Here is a 20,633-nt window from a genome sequence, read left to right as displayed (position 1 = left end):
TGACCTATAAGTGGTCTTTGGTTGTCTATACTTTTGTGTCTTTGTAAGCCCATAAGTGGCATCCTATAGTTATTTCTTGTATTTCATGACATGGTACCAGAGCATATGGTATATTTGAAGTGGAGCGTTCATCAAGAATACGTGAACTTCATTGCTTCAGAAAAGTGCATCATCAACACTTCTTTCTACCTCCTCTATCTATCTCCTCTCTACCTCTTCTCTTTTCTCACTCTATCTTCTCTTGGTACTATGGCAAAAAGGAAGTTACGGTTGTTCTCATCAAATTTGATGAGAAGAACTATAATAAGTGGGCTATCGCTAAAAAAAGAATCTTGATTGGTAAGGAGTTGTGGGAATATGTTGATGGTTCCTTACCGGAACCTCAACCTATTCTCACTAAATCTATTTGTTGGGAAGACAAAGTAACTAAGGAAAAAACTCTTAAGGGAAAAGAGAGAGAAAAGGCTCTTTTGGACTAAAAAAAGGACTTTAAAGAATGAAAAGTTGGTCATGCCAATGTTTTGTCTCTATTTATGGAAAGTACGTGTAAAGAACCTTGTGAAAATATTTTAGAGTTTGAAGGGGCCGATGAAGCGTGGGTTTTTATCAAACAAACCTACACGCAAAACTGATGCCGCTCATAAATGAAAATTACAAGATAAGATTCACAACTGTAAACAAGGAGAAAAAAGTGTTAGAGAGTACTATAAAACTCTTGAGAGGTTGTGGGATCAAATAGCCAAGATGAAGCCTATTTGGGATACCCCTAATGATGCTCGCCTTAGGAAAAATTGGGATACCCCTAATGATGCTGGCCTTAGGAAAAATCAAATTCTTGGTGAACAAATTTTTCAATTTGTGAGAGGATTAAGACCCTAATTTGAACAAGTTCGAAATAATATCATCCATCATAAGCAAGAAGAGCTACCACCTATACATGAGATTTTTTCACAAGTATGCATGGAAGAAACGAGACTTAAATCCATGCCCGAATCTAAGGAGTCCAAAGACAACGTGTTGGTCGTCTTTAGACTCGATGTTAACACTCATTTACAAGCCCCCTCACTTCTCTAAAAATAACTTTGGGAGGATGCAACAATGATGGGAGAAAGAAAATTATTTATTATTACTGTAGGGAACTGGGACACATCAAGTTATATTGCCTTGAATTCAAAGGAAAGGACGAGAAGAGAGTAGCTACTGTAGCGGCTTCTCAGGAGGACAATGATGCAACTTGGCTCTTAGATTCTGAGGCTTCTTTCTATATGACCCCTAATAGTTCTATGCTCTCCAATTGTGGTATTAATTCAAGTACATCTAATGTGTTTACCGCTGACGATTCCTCTCTTGATATTAAAGGAATTGGAGATTTAATTTTTTTTTCATATTTTTCTATTCCAAAAGTCAGAATTGTTTCAAAACTTGATTTAAATTTTCTTTCAGTTTCTCAAATAACTGATCATGGTTGTAGTATATCCTTCACATATTATCAGTGTATAATACAAGATCTCCAATCCGAAAAGCAGATTGGGAAAGGGCATAGAGAAGGGGATCTCTATTACATGGATCAGTTGATCATTCCTAAAGATACCTTTTGTCTCAATGTACAAAAATTGGATATTTTTTTGTGGCACCAAAGACTAAGTCATCATAATATTTTTAAGTTATTCAATGTATATCATTTGAGAAAAATTTTAATGTACTAACTATTTTCTTGGGAAAATGCATGCCAAAGGCAAGCTGGGGTTAGGCAGACCCCCACCAGTTATTCAACATACCATTGGGTTTTGAACCTGCAACGTCCCACCACAAGGGGACGTGCCGTGACAGCTCCTACCAATCACGCCGAGCACCCGTTGGTATGAAAGCCATTCCTTATCAAGAGAGAACCTTCTTTGCTTTCAAGCCACTTGAATTAATACACTACGATGTATGAGATCCTGCCCTTGTTACTTCAAAAGGTGGATATGCTTATTATGTGATTTTTGTGAATGACTATTCTCGTTTTACTTGGATTTACTTTCTTAGGCATAAGAACGAAGTGTTTGAAACCTTCAAGACTTTTTCTAATTTTGTTACAAACTTTCTTAAAACCAATATTTCTGTCTTCTATTCTGATTTAGGGGGAAAATTTATGTCAAATGATTTTAAAAACTATTTGAAAAATCATGGCATTTTGCATCAAAGATCGTGTGCAAACACACCTCAACAAAATGGTATGGCTGAAAGGAAACATAAGCATATAATAGAAACCACTAGAACCTTGCTTATTTCTAAACATATTCCAAAACATTTTTGGGCAGAAAGTGTTGTTACTGCAGTTTACCTCATAAATAGACTTTCTCCAGCCATGGTTTTAAAACTTAGTGACTCGTCACTCGGCTCGTCCTTGAGTGACTTGTGACTTGGTCGGGTCATGTTAACTTTATATTTTATATAAAATATATAAATATATGTATATACTATCTATATTTTATATTATTTTACCAATATATTATATATAATATGCATTATATTATATTTGTATAATATATTTAATGTATAATTTTATTAATACATGTATAATCATATTTTTATATATAATATATGTAATATTTCATATATAATTATATATAAAATATATTACATATGTATATATATATATATATATATATATATATATACTGACTCGCCCGTGACTCCGTTATGGGGAAAGCCAAACAAGGTTTAGGTGCTATGATTTTAAACACGTCAAACTCTATGTTTCAAGAAATATTACCTTTATAGAACAAGAAAGTTTCTTTGATATAAACCTGCCCAAGGAAGAAAATAATTACTCTTTTATGAAATTAGTTCTTAAATGTAATAAAGAATTGTTAAATAACAATGTTGATATCAATAATGAACCTTATTCCTACGTGAGTCTCATGACATAGATGGTGAACCACTAGTTATCAAATATAGTTGAAGAGGGAGTGATAGACCTTCCAATGTAATGACCCCAAATCGTACTTCTGAAAAAGTGCAGAATTATTATTTTTAAATCAATTGCGAAAGTCTTCTCAGAAACCCGGGGCCTTTACAGTTCCATTCCCAACTGGATAACTCAACCAACCACAAGGGATCTTACACCCCATCTTTCAAACCAAACCCAAGCTGAATCAACTTTACTAATTCAAAATTAAATAATCCGAGACAAGTGCAAAATAATAAAAAATCAGAGTAAGCCAAAAAGGGCAAGTGAAAGAGTAGAGCCACGTTGTCCCTAAGTGATCTCACCAGTAGTCGTGATGCACTCGTAGCTCTCCCAGAACCACGTCCTTTCACTAGGTACCTAAGGCTGCAAGATATAGGAAAAATATGGGTGTTAGAACAAAACAAGATTCTGAGTACAAGTCTCTCTAATGAAACAAATGAGCATAAAGAGTACAAAAGAGAATTAATACAATAATTTAAGAGATACTACTGCAATAAGAACATAATTCAGATAAACATTAAAGATATTCAGCATGCAACATGATAGAATATCATACAGTTAATCATACAGGACAAGTGAAAAAAAAGTAAATATGCATGATCTAATGCATAACAGAAAAATGCATGAACTCAATGCATATGCATGAATAAATTATATTTAATCAAATCCTCTTTTACATGCATGTCCCTATTAGGATGCACACACATTTAAGTTTCATTTTTTATTACTATTGCCCGCAGATACACCAAACGGGTAAGAATTCCCAAGGTCAAGTAGGGTTCCCAGCTATGTCACATGAGTGCAGGTGCGACACATTAAAAAATCTTGGGCGTAGGGGTGTGACAGGGCAAAAATGTAAAAAATTATATATATATAATATTATATATTATATATATATATATAATTTTAAAGTTTTAACATTTAACATTGTCATAATATCTAATATCATTCATCATGCATGCAATGTATCAACCTAAATATCAATCAAATAAGTAAAAGCAATTACATAAATCAACCTAAATATCAGTCAAATAAGTAAAACAGAAAATAACTAAATTACATACCAAAAGTATATCCTACAATGTATATGACGATGAAGTAATGGATCTTAATAATTTTTTTCTTCATCATCAAATGCATCATTAGAAGGAATTCTGGGCTCAGATAAATCCATGTTTGTCATGTTGAAATCATGCTCTCCCTCGAAGTCACACTCTTCTGGGTTTACATCCCAAAATTTGGATGTTCCTTGTCTGCGTTACAAACCCAATTTAAAAATGTTAAATACAATACATGTATATTTAAAAGAAAAACTAAGAAATAGTCAAATAACTAAGAGAGCAAATTAATACCTGTATTCATCATTCGTTCGCGAAAGTAGTCGAAGATTTGAATGAACATATACTAAATCCTCTGCACGCTTGCTGGTGAGTTTGTTTCTCTTCATGTTGTGGATTTGAGAATATGTGCTCCAATTTCTTTCACAACAAGATGAACTAGTAGACTGCGATAGCAATCTTAATGTAAGACGTTGGAGAAGAGGTGTTTCTGATCCAAATGTTGACCACCATGTGATAGGATCTATATTATCCTCATTTTTCGCGAATAATGCCGGTCCATATAATCTCGAAAATGAAATTTTCCAAACTCTTGTGTGACTTGATTTAGAAGATATGCTTCTGGAAAAAGTCTTATCATACACATATTTCTACCTGTAACTTACTTGCATAATATTTTAGATTAAGAGAATGTGCCATGCAATGCAAATAAATGTTCCTCTTATCCCATCTTCTGACTAAAATCGAATGAATATGGTTAAAAAATTCTGAATCATCCAATGCAGGATTTTTTTCTTTATGCTTGAAAACTACAACTTGTATTTTTTCAATCATATTATGCTACATTTCATAAACTCTGTAAAGCATGAGCTCATTCTTATCAATTTCTCTTAACATTTCCCAAATATGTTGCGTAAATTGAAGGAAGTATACCACTCTGTCCTAAAACTCATCATCAACAATAAATTTTTTAATTTCTTGAGCCTTGACATCATCATCAACACGATAGAATGTCCAATTTTTATCAGTCACCATGCTAACCAAAACATTCTTCACTTTTTTAATCCTCTTCACCATCACAATGATGGACGCTAAACGTGTTTCAGCGACCTTCAACAATTTCAGGTCAGAATGCCTATTAAATATGACATTAGCACAATGGTGATTAACAACAAAATTCCTAATGCTTTTGACATTTCTTTCTAAATCTTCAATCCATGAACATAAAGCATATGCTTGTGAATTTTCTTTTTGTTTGGGGTTGCAGATGCTCTTTAGGGCCAGATTTAAGCTGCGTGTTATATAGGGAGTCCAAAAAATACGAGGGTACTCACTCTCCAAACTCAACGCTGCACTTTTACAAACTGGAGCGTTGTCTGTAATGATTTGTACTACTTTATGATCACCCACTTCTTTTATGACTTCTATAAATAACTCCTTCAAATACTTTGCATTTTTATATTCCCCAGATGCATCAACTGCTTTCAAGAATATTGGGCCACTAAGCGAACAAGCAATGAAATTGATTAATGAACGCCTTTGAATATCTGTCCATCCATCAGACACAATAAAAACTCCATTTTGCTCCCATAAATATTTTTTAATCTCTAGCAACCTCTACACATTTGCCCTCTTTCCTGCAAGAAGTGTGGTTCATAGTTTTTTTGAGCTTGGAGGTACATAGCCACTCAAATTACAATTTGCCAAAGATGTTACTAAATCCTTCCAATAAAGATTTCTAGTCGCATTAAATGGTAGTGAAATAGAATAAAAATACCTCCCTACTTTTCTATCCATGTCCTCCCTTCCATATGGATTGAATGTTGCTTGTATCGTTCCTCTACCTCCTACATTGACTTTTTTTTTTTTCAGCATCTTCTTGGTGGCTTCCAAATGGCACACTAATTACACAAGAATCACTCATTGTCTTTCTCTTCTCATATTCTTCTTGTATTTTCTTGTATTGTCTTTGCATTGCCTCGTCAAGTTTTCTTCATCCTGAAATGCCATGTCCTGGTATCTTCAACAAATGAGTCTTCACTCTTGTGTAAGACCCAACAAAATCTCTTTCACAGAGCTTGCATCGAAATCTCTTGTTTCCACCACCTCCTTCTCCAGTTTTTGCAAGCTTATCTACATGTACCCATAGTGGCCCCACATCATCACTCCCGCTACAACTATCAACAAAACTAGTAGCAGAACTCACATGTGGGGATGAGGATTACACAAGTCCTTTCATTTTGTCTGTTATTTTTGTCCTGAAAACACCAAAAAAATTATATTAAAATCAATTATGCAGACAATCAAGATTTATAATATCGAGTCCAGCTCCCGACTCCCGGTTCACAAAGGAGGGTTGAGGGGTAGGCTCGGTCTGGACGAGCCCAGCTCCCGGCTCGTCCAGGGAAAACGAGGAGGAGGGGGGGGAGGGTTGGGGCCTCGCCTCACCCCTGACTATCGAAAAAACAAGGAGCAGGGAGGAGCTCGCCCCCCTCCCCTGCGAAAACAGGGAAGCATGGAGGGGCTCAGCCCCTCCCCTAAAATCAGAGGGAGCAGGGAGGGGGGATCGGCCCCTCCTCTGAAATCAGAGGGAGCAGGGGGGCTCGACCCCTCCCCTGCCGAAAACAGGGAAGCAAGGGAGGGTCTCGGCCCCTCCCTTGAAATCAGAGGGAGCAGGGGGTCTCGGCCCCTCCCCTGAAATCAGAGGGAGCAGGAGGGCTCGACCCCTCCCTTAAAATTAGAGGGAGCAGGGGGGTCTCGGCCCCTCCCCTGAAATCAGAGGGAGCAAGGGGGCTCAACCCCTCTCCTGCCAAAAACAAGGAAGCAGGGATGGGCTCGACCCCTCCCCCGAAATCAAAGGGAGCAGGGGGGCTCGACTTGTCCCTTGCAGAAAATAGGGAAGCAACGACCCCTCCCCTGAAATCAAAGGGAGCGGGGGGGGGGGGGGGGCTCGACCCCTCCCATGTCGACCCAACAAGAGAGGGAGGGGGGAAGGGTTGGGAAAAGATAGAAGAAGGAAGGGGACGAGGGAGAGGTTACCTTAGAGGAGAGGAGGAGGTGGCTCTGGGCATCATTGGGGTTGACGTCGGCGACCGTCGGAGGTCTGTGATGAGGGAGAGGAGGAGGTGGCGTCGGGTTTCCCTGCAAGACGTCGGGAGGAGAGAAGGCGAGAGGGAGAGAAGAGCTGCTTGCCTTAATCCTCTTTCGCAGCCCTTTTGATCGGGCAAAAACAATTTTTTTTTATGTTCGAAAATTGGATGAAAATAACCCTGGGTGCGGTCCACGCACCCATGGTTGTGTTGACCGCACCGGGTGCCACACCCGCATGCGCACTCACGTCGCGTCGACGCGGGTGCGGCACCTGCTTTGCTGAATCCGTGTGACTTAGGTTCTCAGGGTAACTTAGCACGCACATTGTATTTTATCATTGGGTTCCAAACTTAGCCCTCGACCGAAACAACCTTCAGAACATTAGACCACCCATCTAATGTCGGGATACCATGGACCACCCATCCACAGGTGTCACTCTTTTTGGTATACCAAAACAACTGTGTCTACATACCACTCTAAGGCAAAGTGACGAAAATTCTCTAAAACCGTGGTTAGGAGAAAGAACCTCAATATCGGGTTTAGGGACAACAACAATGTACACAAAGTTTTTGTATCTTATCGGTTTCCCCAAAACTGCAACTCCAAGAGTCCCGTACTCCCAATGAGACATCTTAGAAAGTATATTATCTTTTTATTTATGTTATTATTAATAGTTGCTTTATTAATTTATAATTCAGCATGCCAAATTAATACCACAAATTCTCATTTCCAAATGCGAGGCTCATCACGGGACTCCAGTACGTGGAAACATAGAACAATGCAATCTAGAAAAACAACAAGTAAAGAAGGAGCATCCAAGCTCAAGGCTCACTAGGTCTGTGATGATCCATTTTGATCATCGATGCATCATATGCAAAAAATCATAACAATCATGCTATAAATGCAATGATGTCAACATGCTTTTAAGATGCATGCTCATATATGTCGAATAACAATGTGCATGAATTAAAACATCCATATGCATGAGTTCACTATTCATGTACATGTGCTTTCATGTAACCATTCCACAAACATGATTTCATTCATGAATCACCTCAATTTGGGCAAGTGAACATTTATGCATTTATGTACATGCGAAACATACATCAAATGCACATCCCCTTGATACAACTTCATATAGCATAATACTTAAGCATGACACAAGAAGTAAAAAACATGTGGAAGTTTTCATTTTTAACATGTATATATGCACATAACGAAATCTGAAAATTTACATATATATCCAAATCGAAATTCCAGATTTAAGCAACCACCATGTGTCAAAAATTTTATTTTTGCAGTAAGACACTTGAGCCTAGCCGACCCCGTTGGCTGGGTTTCAAACCCAACCCAGCTGAACCCGATCAGCTGGGTGTGACAGGCCACCCACCTATCACAACCATCAAGGATTTTAAACTTTTATATTCATTTTTTTTTAAAGGCACCCACCTACCCAGACGAGCCCACTCGGCTGGGCCTACCAGCACTTGTTTGGGTGCTGTCCAGGTCGGGCCAGGTCCACCCCATGCTTAAAACTAAACATTATTTCATAAGTCCATAGAAAAGCTAGCAGGAATGGGTATGCCATATGCAAAGGGAGGTGAAGAGATGAACACATGTTATCAACATCACTTGGACAATTAAAAAAAAAAACTTTCTCTTCCATATACAAACTTCATTAGCCAAATTCCTTAGGACAGTAGCAACATAGTGATGCTGGAATAGATAAAGAGTTTGCCACGTACAGATGGAGGAAAATTAGGTAAGCATTAACTGATATGAATTGTTATACTTATTCCGCTTCTGCATATGAGTGTCAATAAGAGAGGATGATGATGATGGTGATATAATTCGCAGCCAAGGGTGATTCTCCAACATCACTAGGGACGACTATCTCATTACACGCACACACGTGTGTGAGTGCACATGTTTGCAAGCTATGAGAAAAGAAAAAGGGTTCACATGTTGCTTGTGAACCGGTCTTTTCACATGTATAAAACTCATATGCATAGAGTTCTATGTATTTTTATGTTCCTTCCTCTTGCACACACAAATAGTGGCTTGCCATGCAAACATATGGCTGATATATGTTAACCCCTATGATCTGGGATTAATGGTTGCTAGCTGTCTCCATTCTCATCGTGTAGCATTGGTAGAAATAGAAGCTTATGTTCTCTTCAAAGTACAACCTCTTTCTAAAAAAATCGTATGATAAGAAAAAGATTTGTTGGCAAAATCCAGAATAGTAAGTTTAAATATCTAAAGTCATTGAAGCATACCCATGAACAAGAATTGAGATCTTTCTAGCAGCAGCAACGACTCGTTTTTTTTTTATATATATATATATATATTCAGTATTCTGATACTGCATACAAAGGAAACTTCTTTTAAGTTTGTCCAAACCTGTTTGCCTATAAAATGGACAGATCTGTCCCGATTGGACAGAACAAACAATAGCCCAGATCTGTCCGCTCATCTAATAAGGCAGATCTGTCCAAATATGTATATATATCCGTAGGTTCTAAAATATAGATTTCAAAAGAAGAATATGAGTATATACAAATTTTCATATGCTTGGATATGCATTCTACATGAGCACGAGCCTTCAAATGCATGCAATACGCACATTCAACAATAATATAAAAGCATAAGCATACCAACACTCCATGTATTTTCAGATTTCACCATTATACGATTTCTTTTTGTTTCTTTTTGTGATGAATGCATGCATACCACATGAATACATGCATATAACAGTCCATAATATATATCATCCATGAAAATATCTATCAAAAGAAACCTCTAAATAAGCACTTCTACTATTTAATAAAAACTCTGTTTTCGCATATACAAAATTTTTATTGCATGGAAGAATTAAAAATAAACAAGAGTACAACCATGGAGGAACATCCATTCATCATCCTCCATGTGTTTTTGCAAAAACCAAGATATAAACACTTTTTTCATGGTTTTTCATCAAATTATTGCATGAAAATTCAATCTATATCAATTTCTCACTCGATTCAAGAGAGAAAACCCATACCTTGAATAAAAAAAATAAAGAAAAATGAGGGTGAAGGTTGAAAAATATGGGTGGAGGGCTGGAGCAGCTCTCCTCCTCATCTCCTTCCTCTCTTTTTCTTTCTTTCTCTCTTTCTTCCTTTCTTTTTCTCTTTCCTTCCTTTTTTTTGGACTTTATATAGACAAGAGGGGGGTGATACCCTCCCCCTTCTTCAACCCTCTCTACTGGAGAAGGAGAGTTTCCTCCTTGGAGGATTCTCTCTCTCTCTTTTTTTAAAATTTTCAAAACTCTATATTTTGACTTTTTCAAAGTTTCCATTTTTTTTGAAGTTCTTTCTTAAACTTACTTAAGTCTCTTTAGGAATGTATAAAGACCCCTTTTAAGAAGTCCTGAACAACCCTAAAATAAAATTCAGAATTAAGTAGAATTAATTAATTAATTATTTAGTATTAATTGATTAATAATTATCTAGAAGTTACCAAAAATAGCCAAATTAACTAGGGAGGCTTTTTAACCTTAATTAACTCCAAATTAAAGCTTTTTAATGAATTTAAAGCTATAAAATAGTAGAACATGAATTTAGATCTGGATTCAAGATCCAAATCCATCTTCTAAATCCAAATGAAATTTGGGCTGGACCAAATCCAGATTAATATGGGTCTTGGATAGAGTCCAGATCCATATTAATCTGGATCAAAACTATTGGATCCAGTCCGATCCAAATCCGGATCCAAACCGACAAACTACTCCTTTTTTGAAAAAAATGCAATTTCTGGGCCAACTGAAACTTAAATATGAAAAAGTAACATACCGTTGCGCTCGGCATTTCGAGACGCATTCAACGACATATTACACGAATATCAAATTTTGAAATTCATTCGAAAATAACTTGAATTTCGCTCAAATTTTGCTTGAATTTAAAGATCGAAAATAAAACTCTCTTACGCTTCGATTGGCTTGTCTCGACCTTGTCAATGAGACCTGGGCCTAGCTCAGACTCAAAAGTATCATTTAAAAATCGAGGTTCAAACGATTTTTCTCACCAACTTAGCTAAATTTTTGAAAAACTAGAAAAATGATTAAGTATGAAAATACGTGATATTACATCCAATGCCCTAGAAAATTATTCGAGCTTAAAAAATCAAGAACCAAGCACTCTTAGAAAATCAGAAAGGACAAATAGACCTCTAGATATGTTTGTATCCTATGAGTCTTTTACTCTGCAATATTGAGTATGTTTAACCAAAATCTTTTCTTACTTAGAGCCTTTCACATACAACCAAGCCATGAGTGACCCTGAATGGATAAATGATATGAATGAAGAAATAAGAGCCTTAGAAAAATCCAAAACCTGGGACTTGAAAGATCTTCCTCATGGAAAGAAGACAATAGGCTCTAGATGAGTGTTTAAAGCCAAAACTAAGAGTGATGAAACTTTTGAGAGACATAAGGCTAGATTAGTTGCCAAGGGTTATTCACAAGAGTATGGTATAGATTATGATGAAATATTCAAATGAGTAGCTAGGATGACCTCCGTTAGAACTCTTATAGATGTAGCTGCCATTAGATGTTGGCTTATTTATCAAATGAACGTCAAGAATGCCTTCTTCAATTGTGAATTAAAAGAAGTTTATATGGACCCATCACCTGCATATGAACTTCCTATTGGAGAAGTGCTTCACCTAAGGAAAGCACTTTATGGTCTTAAACAAGCTCCTAAAGCCTAGTATGATTGATTTAGTTTTGTTATGATTAAACTAGGTTGTACTTCCTATTATACTAACACTGCTATGCTCATTAAGAGATCTGATGCATATACTGTTATTCTTCTTTTCTACGTTGATGACATGATCATCACTGGAGGAGACAAATATGAAGTTAGTTTTATTAAAAATGTTTTAAAACAAATTTTTGAATGACTGACTTTGGGTTTTCTTAGATACTTTTTAGGGATTGAGGTTGCATATTCTGCTCGTGGCTAGTTTTTAACCTGTCATAGGAACTCGGCTAACCGGGTGCCACACCGGCGTCGACGCCATGCGGGTGCAGCACCTAGTGCAGTCAACTACACCCAAGTTTATATATGTCCAAAATGGACTCGAACAACTTTGACCGAGTCCATTTTGGACAAAAAAGTAAGGGGGGAGGGGTTAGGGCATGATTTCATCTCCCTCCCCCTCCTCTCCTCCTCTTTCGACGACGGCCCTCCCCTCCCCCTCCTCTCCTCCTTCGACGACGACAACGACAAACATTGCAAGGTACCTTTCTCTCTTCTCTTCTTCCTCCTCGTCCTCCTTCTCTTCTCTTTCTTCTCCTCTCTATCTCTCTCCTCTTATTCCTCCTTGGCCTCCTCATTTTCTTCTTCTTCTTCTTCCTCCCCTCGTTGCCTCAAGTGCCGAACCCAACCCTGCTGGGTTCGGCTCTGCTGAACCCTTGTGTTCGGCTCTACCAAACCCAATCCTGCTAGGTTCGGCTATGCTGAACCCTTGGGTTCAGCTCTGGAATTGTAGATTGTTAGTTTGATTTATTGCATGAATTTATGCATGATGAATTGATAACATAATAATTGTTTTTATTTCATTAGTGTTAATTGTTAACTTAAAACTATTAAAGTATATATATACCCTCTCGCACCCCTACACCCAAGTTTTTTTAAAGCGCCGCATTGCCGCACCCAACCCCGCACCTATGCGACAGTTTCTAACTTGATCCAAGTTTGCTTCTGACATCATCGATAAGTCTGAAATTACAGATGAAAAAATAGTGGACACTCCAGAAGTGATAAATGCAAAAATGAAGATAGATGATGACACTCCTATGGATGATCCCACTCTTTATCGACAAATGATTGGAGCCCTTAACCATCACGAGACTTGATATTTCACATGCAGTACACACGGTCAGTCAATTCCAACACTCTCCTACTATAGTGCACATGATTGTTGTTATGTGTATCAGTAGATATTTACTAAATTCTGTGTCCAAAGGACTTTTACTATCTTCTTCCTCCCTACTTGAATTAATTGCTTATCCACAACTCCAGTTGTGGAGGAGATCCTAATGATAGACGCTCAACCACTGGTTTTTGTTTCTTTATAGATGACTAGGTGTTTTGGAAGCGCAAGAAGCAGCAAAAAGTGTTTTTTGTCATCAATTGAAGTTGAATATTACATCATGGCTACCACAAGGAGGGAGGCCATTGGGAGCTCCCAACGGTCATATTTATGACCGTTGGTGAGCTCCAATTACTCTGGTCAAAAGACCATAGAGCTTCCAATGGCCAAGGTAATTACAAAAAATAAAAATAAAAAATTCATAAAAATAAAATATCTGTTTCTAATAAACAGTTATTAGTATTACATGTGAAAAAACCAAAATGCCCCTTTATGGCATTAACTATTATAAAACTGAATATATATATATATATATATATATATATATATATATATATATATATATTTTAACACCTGCCATGTTGCAAAACTTTTCTAGATCTTTTAGTGGCTCACCTTTTTCTTTTGAAAATCTTCTATTCATGCTCCAAAGAGTGTCCATCGGCTTTCAACAAGTAACTTCAATTTCAGATATATCCATATGCATGTTTTAGAGACTGTTGGTTTATTTGGTTGTTTTATAGTCTATGTTGTCACTTGACTCCATGGACTGTAATTATTTTAATTTTTCTATGCAGGTTACTAAGACTGTTTATGCATCACCAAGTCATGTTGATTTCCAATTGGATTCTAGAAAGGTAATTCTTTATATTGATAAGTAGGTTCACATTTGTGATGAACTTAATGGTTTATTTTGTGAGACATATTACTCCATGCAGTGTTCTAACTTTTCTTATTATTGAAATTTGATGATTTCTAGGATGTAGAAACACGGCCTGCTTACCCTGACATTTGCTTTGCCATTGATGACTTCGATTCAACTTTTGATGCTGTGGTAAGGTCCCTAATGGTATATGTCAATGTGCTAAGATGTTTTCCACTTTTAAAATTGAAATTAATAAATGAAATGTTGTCAAGTTGGGCAAAACCAATTTGAATTCTTTTTGGCTCTGATAAAATAAACTCCACTATTCGTTTGTGTGATTTTGGAATAAGCATCTCTCACATGTATATGCTTACTGCTTTGGTCCTTTATATTTATTGCATTGTCATATCTTGAAAATTAGATTCTTTAATCTCATCTTCAAATTGTATGTGGATAACTTGAATTGCAAGTATGAAATTTTAATAATTATTATTATTATTATGTTAGAAAGCAAAAAATGGTATGGACTTAAATTTTTTCTAGAATGATAAGTGGCCTGCCCATATGGGCGGGCTCTATAAGTAAAGCTTATGTCAAAATTTTATTATATGAAAAATAAAATTAATAAATGTATATAAATGTCTACATATAAAATTAATTAATTTTTTTTAAACATGTATATGAAAAATATTAAAACAAACAACTGCCCTTTTATACCACTTATAATTGAATATGAAAACTTTGAAAAGATTAACCAAGCATTTTGTCGACTATTAGGATGAAGAAATAGAAAAAATTAATTTTTAATATTTACATGGCAAAAAGTGTTAAAAAATGCATACCATTGAGGGTACTGCATATATGAATTGAGAGGTATATGATCCACAATAGAAGGTGCTAGAGATGTCGTTTGAACGGAAAATCGATAGGGCATGCTACAGAGTTATTCTTGCTTTTTGATGGGTTGGATCTCTTTACAGATTCTCTATTTATAGACTATCCCAGTAGAAACAGATGGTTGCCTTTCATAATAGCCACTTTCTCAATTAAATTGTGTATGGCATAAGTGAAAACTTTCAACTAAAATATGCATGTTGTATAAAATTTTTTAATAGCTAGAAAATGAAAAGGTAAGCATCTATTGTTTCAGCATAATGCATATGCAAAAATTGGCAATTAATAAAAAGAACATTATTGGCAATTAATAAAAAGAACATTAGCCTCTATCGTTTCAACATAGTGGCCATGCAAAATTGGCAGTTAATAAGAACATTAAAGGAGAGAGAGGGATGCGTTTTGCTGAGATATTTTAAGAGAGAGAGAGAGAGAGTAACTCATTAACTTTTGAAAAAATTACAATGTGCCGTGTAACATTTTTTTATAAAGCTCCACAAATGCCCATACAAATTTTTAATGACATCCTCAATTCACATGACAAGAATGTCAATTAAGAAGTTATAAATCATCCAATTTTTTGCAACTATACCCTTGCTTCTGCTTTTATAAGATTTAGGAAATGATCTTCAATCTTGAAATGGTTGTTGTATCAGCACTCAATGTTGGTAGGTGTATGTTTTGGAGGGTAGATTACCAAGTCTTCTAGAAACCTTTACTAGCTTTGGAAACAAACTATATCTACTTTGGTTGGATCTTGTGAAACCCTACTCCCGAATTTCATGGATCTACCAAGACATAACCGTAATTGTGTATATGTTTGGTCAACATTTTACCAAGCCAGTTCAACCATGATGTTGATTTTATAACCCGTTTCACTCGTTTAGATAATATTGTCATATTTAACGCTTAAAACTAGTAATTTATTTATGGTTTATTTTTCTCTTTTGTTACTTGTTAATGGAAAATTTGAAATATTAAATATTCCTTTGATCATTTTGTGCCATTCCTAAACCTCTACAGATTGATCCTAAGTTAACATTATATTCAGATGCATGACCTGGATCTTTGGTTCTAGTTTCTAGAACCTACTTCACAAAAATGTGGCTGGAATCTGGATAGGGGCTTCAAACTAGTCTGTAAGCTTAGTGGAAGATAACAGGATTCCAGTTCAGTTTGTGAATGGAAATCTCGCCCATAAGAGTCAATAAGTGGCAGTTGCCTGCAAGTTTAAAAGATCCAATTGGCAGGATTCCCTATTTTGTCACATGAGAGCTCTTGAATTCTAGGTTGACAAAAGGCTTAACCACAACTATGCTATTGCTAAATTCAGCACAGTTGTCCAATCTTGCACTAGTTGGATGATTTGGTTGTTGGTTCAAATGCAATTTACCAACTAGGATTGATTTGCCTAGTTACACATCTGTTTTAATGAGCTGAGTCTCTACTTCTTTGTTCTTTATTTTGATTTCAGTGTTGACCTAATATATGTAGTTTCACTTGGGCAATTAAGCCTATTCGGTTGCCATCACATGGGGCAAATATTTGTTTTATTTCGTTTATCTGCTTTCAAGCTCTCCCTTGCTTTATATTCAAGTATTGTTTTATCTTGACTAGAAATGATTATGTTCATTTACTTTTTTATATTCTATAATTTATTTTCAGCAGTCTGCACATGAATGACATCATCATCATCATATTATTGTCCCATCTACATGGGTCAACCTTATGAGTTTTATTTCTCTGTTCCTTTTCAAAGCTCCAACGAGTCATGCCAGTTTTATATCTTGTTATTTGCTTTAAAGTTTTTGTCTATTACTCTTTTCATAGTTCATTCAATACTTTATTTTTTCACTCTTCAACGAATGTGCTGTTTTAGATCTCCATAATAGTATGTACATCTCAAATGGCAAGTCTTTTCTCCTTTATTTGTGGCAACATGAGCTCCCTCTTATGTACTCACTACATGCACCCTCTCTTCTTATCACTTTGTTGCCCAACATTCGGTGCCATATTGCAAGGCAGGCTTTACTGCAGTCTTACAAATACACATTCCATTCGATGCGTCCATTTATCTCACACTATGTCACAGGATACTCAATTTTTATTCCCATTTCCTATCCCCTTCTATGCTAATCATATTGAAAAACTTCATAAAAACAATCATAGCCCTGTGTCTGCAGCCATATCCCTGTGACATAGATCTCACAGTGCACCCCTCGTATCCATTTCATCCACCTATCACTAATTCTATTGGTGATCTGCTTATCAAAAAACCACCATCTTGTTGTATGACCTACATGCCAATGACTACGTAAATTAAACAAATAATGCTACTTTCAGAATGGCTTTTATTAAATGGGTACTACCTTGTAGAATCAAGTGCGTAATCTGGATACCTGCATAAGTAATGTGACATGATATGATTGCTTGGTCACTCTGCACACTTCTCTCACTACATGGCCTTCTTTTTCAACTTTGGTACCGTCACTAACGAGACTACTAATAAGTCTAATTCACTAATATTCATGTTTGAGGCCATCCTTCTTTTTCAGCCAGCTGAGCCACTGCTGATGAGTAGATAGAATATTCTTCTAAATATGTTCTTTTTTTATGCTGATTCTGCTTCACTACTGCAGTAAATTTTGTCTATAAGCTTCCTTTTTGTTCCTAAGCACTAAAACCCTCTTTTCTTTTCAAGCTCTATTGTCAACAATTGCAATTGCAGTTAGTAGTACATCACTGAAGAATGTAGTAAGTAGTGTATCACTGAAGAACTAAATTATGAACAGATTCTTACAGAGAGAGATCATTGCTATTGCGTACTCCTTAATGCGCATGATGGAGCTGGATTTCCACAAGAAGATGAATCTGATGACTGCAACTCTAGTAAGAGTTCTTTCAGAAGTCATTCTGTATCTGGAAGGGCAACTGTTTCAAAGGTTTGGATGCTTTTCTAAGTTTTCTTCTTGCATTTTACCTGACTTGTATTTGTGGATGGACAAGCTTATGGTTGATAACTTATTAGAATTATGGTGGTTATAGTAGAGTTAGGTCTTTCATATTGTCATATCTTTCAGAATCTTGAATGAAAGAGTTCAATCATGTTTTGACTTGTCATTAAGGGATAGTATGTGTTGTCATTTTCAGCCTTAGAGCAGTGGTAAAAATGTCCCCTGATAACTCTATCCTGGATTCTTGGATGATGAGATATAAGATTAGTTGCATTGTTGTTGTTGTTGTTGTTGCATTGTTGTATACCCTTGCTGTTTCAGAAAATGAAGTCCCCGTTTGTTTCTTTTAGATGATGTTATTATCTTTTCGAGTTCTTAATGGCTACTTAAGTAGTTTTTGGTGTCAGAAAGATCAGGTATTTTTTTTATTTCACAAAAATTTAACTTCAATAATTTGTACACTTGTTCTTTTAATCTATTTTGTGGTTACGAGTGTTAGGATGACCAGGGGTATTTTGGTCATTCTGACCATCAATTTCTGTAATTTTACACTGTCTTAACAGTTTGGTTCCAGTTGTTAAAGTATATATTAATATATATATTAATATTAATATGTATATTTATGTACTTAAAATGTTCATGCTTGTCTTAAGCACTCTCTCAATAACAAGTTTTATATTTTTTACTTTGTCTCTTTCCCATTTATGGGTTTATGCTTTTATGCTTGTGCTTGATCCATAAGAGGTCCTTGCTTTTACACATTTTTGTGTGTTTGTAAAACCCATAAGTGGCATCCGATTGTTATTTCTTGTGTTTCATGACATGGTATCAGAGTGTATGGTATATTTGAAGTGAAGGAGTGTTCATCAAGGGTACGTGGAGGAACGAGTGACTGTGGACCTCATTGCTTCGGAAAAGCACGTCATCAACACTTCTTTCTACCTCCTCTATCTATCTCTTCTTTCTACCTCTTCTCTTTTCTCACTCTCTCGGTACTATGACCCAAAAGGAAGTGGTTACAGTTGTTCTCGTCAAATTTGATGGGAAGAACTATAATATGTGGGCTACCGCTATTAAAAGAATCTTGATTGATAAGGATTTGTGTGAATATGTTGATGGTTCCTTACCGGAACCTTAACCTATTCTCACCAAATCTATTTGTGGGGAAGAAAGAGTAACCAAGGAAGAAACTAGGAAAAGCGAGAGAAGGCTCTTTTAGATTACAAAAAGGCTTTTAAAAAATGGAAAGTTGGTCATGCCAAGGTTTTGTCCCTATTTATGGGAAGTATGTGCGAAGAACCTTGTGAAAATATTTTAGAATTTGAAAGGGCCGATAAAGCATGGGTTTTTATCAAACAAACCTACACGCAAAATGATGTCGCCTATAGATGAAAATTATAAAATAAGATTCACAATTACAAACAAGGAGAAAAAGTTATTAGAGAGTATTATGGAACTCTCAAGAGGTTGTGGGACCAAATGGCCAAGACAGAGCTTGTTTGGGATACCCCTAACGATGCTTGCCTTAAAAAAAATAAAATTCTTGGTGAGCAATTTTTCCAATTTATGAGAGGTCTAAGACCAAAATTTGAACAAGTTCGGAGTAATATCATCCACCGTAAGCAAGAAGATCTACCACCTATACACGAGATTTTGGCTCAAATATCCATGGAAGAAACGAGGCTTAAATCCATGATCGAATCTAAGGACTCCAAAGACAATATGTTAGCTGTCTCTAGACCCGATGCTAACACTCAATTTTACAAACCTCCTCACTTTTCTAAAAATAACTTTGGGAGGAAACACAACAATGATGGATGAAAGAAAATTATTTGTCATAATTGTGGAGAACCGAAGCACATCAAACCATATTGCCATGAATTCAAAGGAAATGGCGAGAAGAGAGTAACTACTATAGAGGCTTCTCAAGTGGACAAGGATGCAACTAATAGAGATAAAAAATCTGTTGGAAGTATTTCATTGTCCCAATTGTTAGAAGCCCTACAATCACTCCTCAAAGACTCATCCTCCATAACAAGTGCCACAATGTCCTCTTCCTCACCTCCCGATAAGATTTCTTGGTTCTTAGATTCTGTGGCTTCCTTTCATATGACCATAATAGTACTATGTTTTCCAATTGTGGTATTGATTCAAGTAGATTTAATGTGTTTACTGTCGACGGTTCCTCTCTTGATATAAATGGAATTGGAGATTTTAAAAATTCTTTAACCTTTTAATTCCAAATGTCATAATTGTTTCAAAACTTAATTTAAATCTTCTTTAAGTTTTCCAAATAACCGATCATGTTTGTAGTATCTCCTTCACATCAGACCGGTGTTTAATACATGATCTCTAGTCTGGGAAGCATATTGGGGAAGAACATAGAGAATGAGACCTCTATTACATAAATTGATTAATCATTCCTAAAGATGCCTTTTGTCTCAATGTACAAAAATTGAATATTTTTTTGTGGCACCAAAGACTAGGCCATCCTAGTATTTCTAAGTTATCCACTGTATCTCATTTGAGAAAATTTTGTAATAAAATTTTTCAATGTACTGACTGTATTCTTGGGAAAATGAAATCCATTTTTTATCAATAAAATCTTTCCTGCTTACAACCTCTTAAATTTTTGATCTATGGGATCCTGCTCCTGTTACTTCAAAAGGTGGATATACTTATTATGTGACTTTTGTGGATGACTTCTTGCTTCACTTGGATTTACTCTCTTAGGCACAAATATGAAGTGTTTGAAAGTTTCAAGACATTTCATAACCTAATTACAAATCTTCTTAAAACAAATATCTCTATCTTTCATTATGATTAGGGGGGAGAATTTATGTCAAATGACTTTAAAAGTTATTTGAAAAATCACGACATTTTTCGTTAAAGATCGTGTA

General features: G+C 36.0%; 1 protein-coding gene across 4 annotated transcripts in view; it reads left to right on the top strand.

Annotated features, from left to right (window-relative positions):
• LOC149842170 (uncharacterized) overlaps nt 1-20,633 on the top strand; it is a 161,861-nt gene that overhangs the window by 28,241 nt on the left and 112,987 nt on the right. For all 4 annotated transcript variants that reach the window (XM_089998968.1, XM_089998970.1, XM_089998967.1 and 1 more), the window contains exons 6-8: nt 13,818-13,877; nt 14,000-14,074; nt 17,572-17,721. In XM_089998968.1, coding sequence (XP_089855094.1) covers nt 13,818-13,877; nt 14,000-14,074; nt 17,572-17,721 — 285 coding nt within the window. The remainder of the gene's footprint in view (nt 1-13,817; nt 13,878-13,999; nt 14,075-17,571; nt 17,722-20,633) is intronic.

The sequence above is a fragment of the Nuphar pumila genome, chromosome 3 (genome assembly GCF_984573655.1).
Source record: "Nuphar pumila chromosome 3, dmNupPumi1.hap1.1, whole genome shotgun sequence".
Lineage (NCBI taxonomy): Eukaryota > Viridiplantae > Streptophyta > Magnoliopsida > Nymphaeales > Nymphaeaceae > Nuphar > Nuphar pumila.
This window is presented reverse-complemented; position numbering and strand designations above follow the sequence as displayed.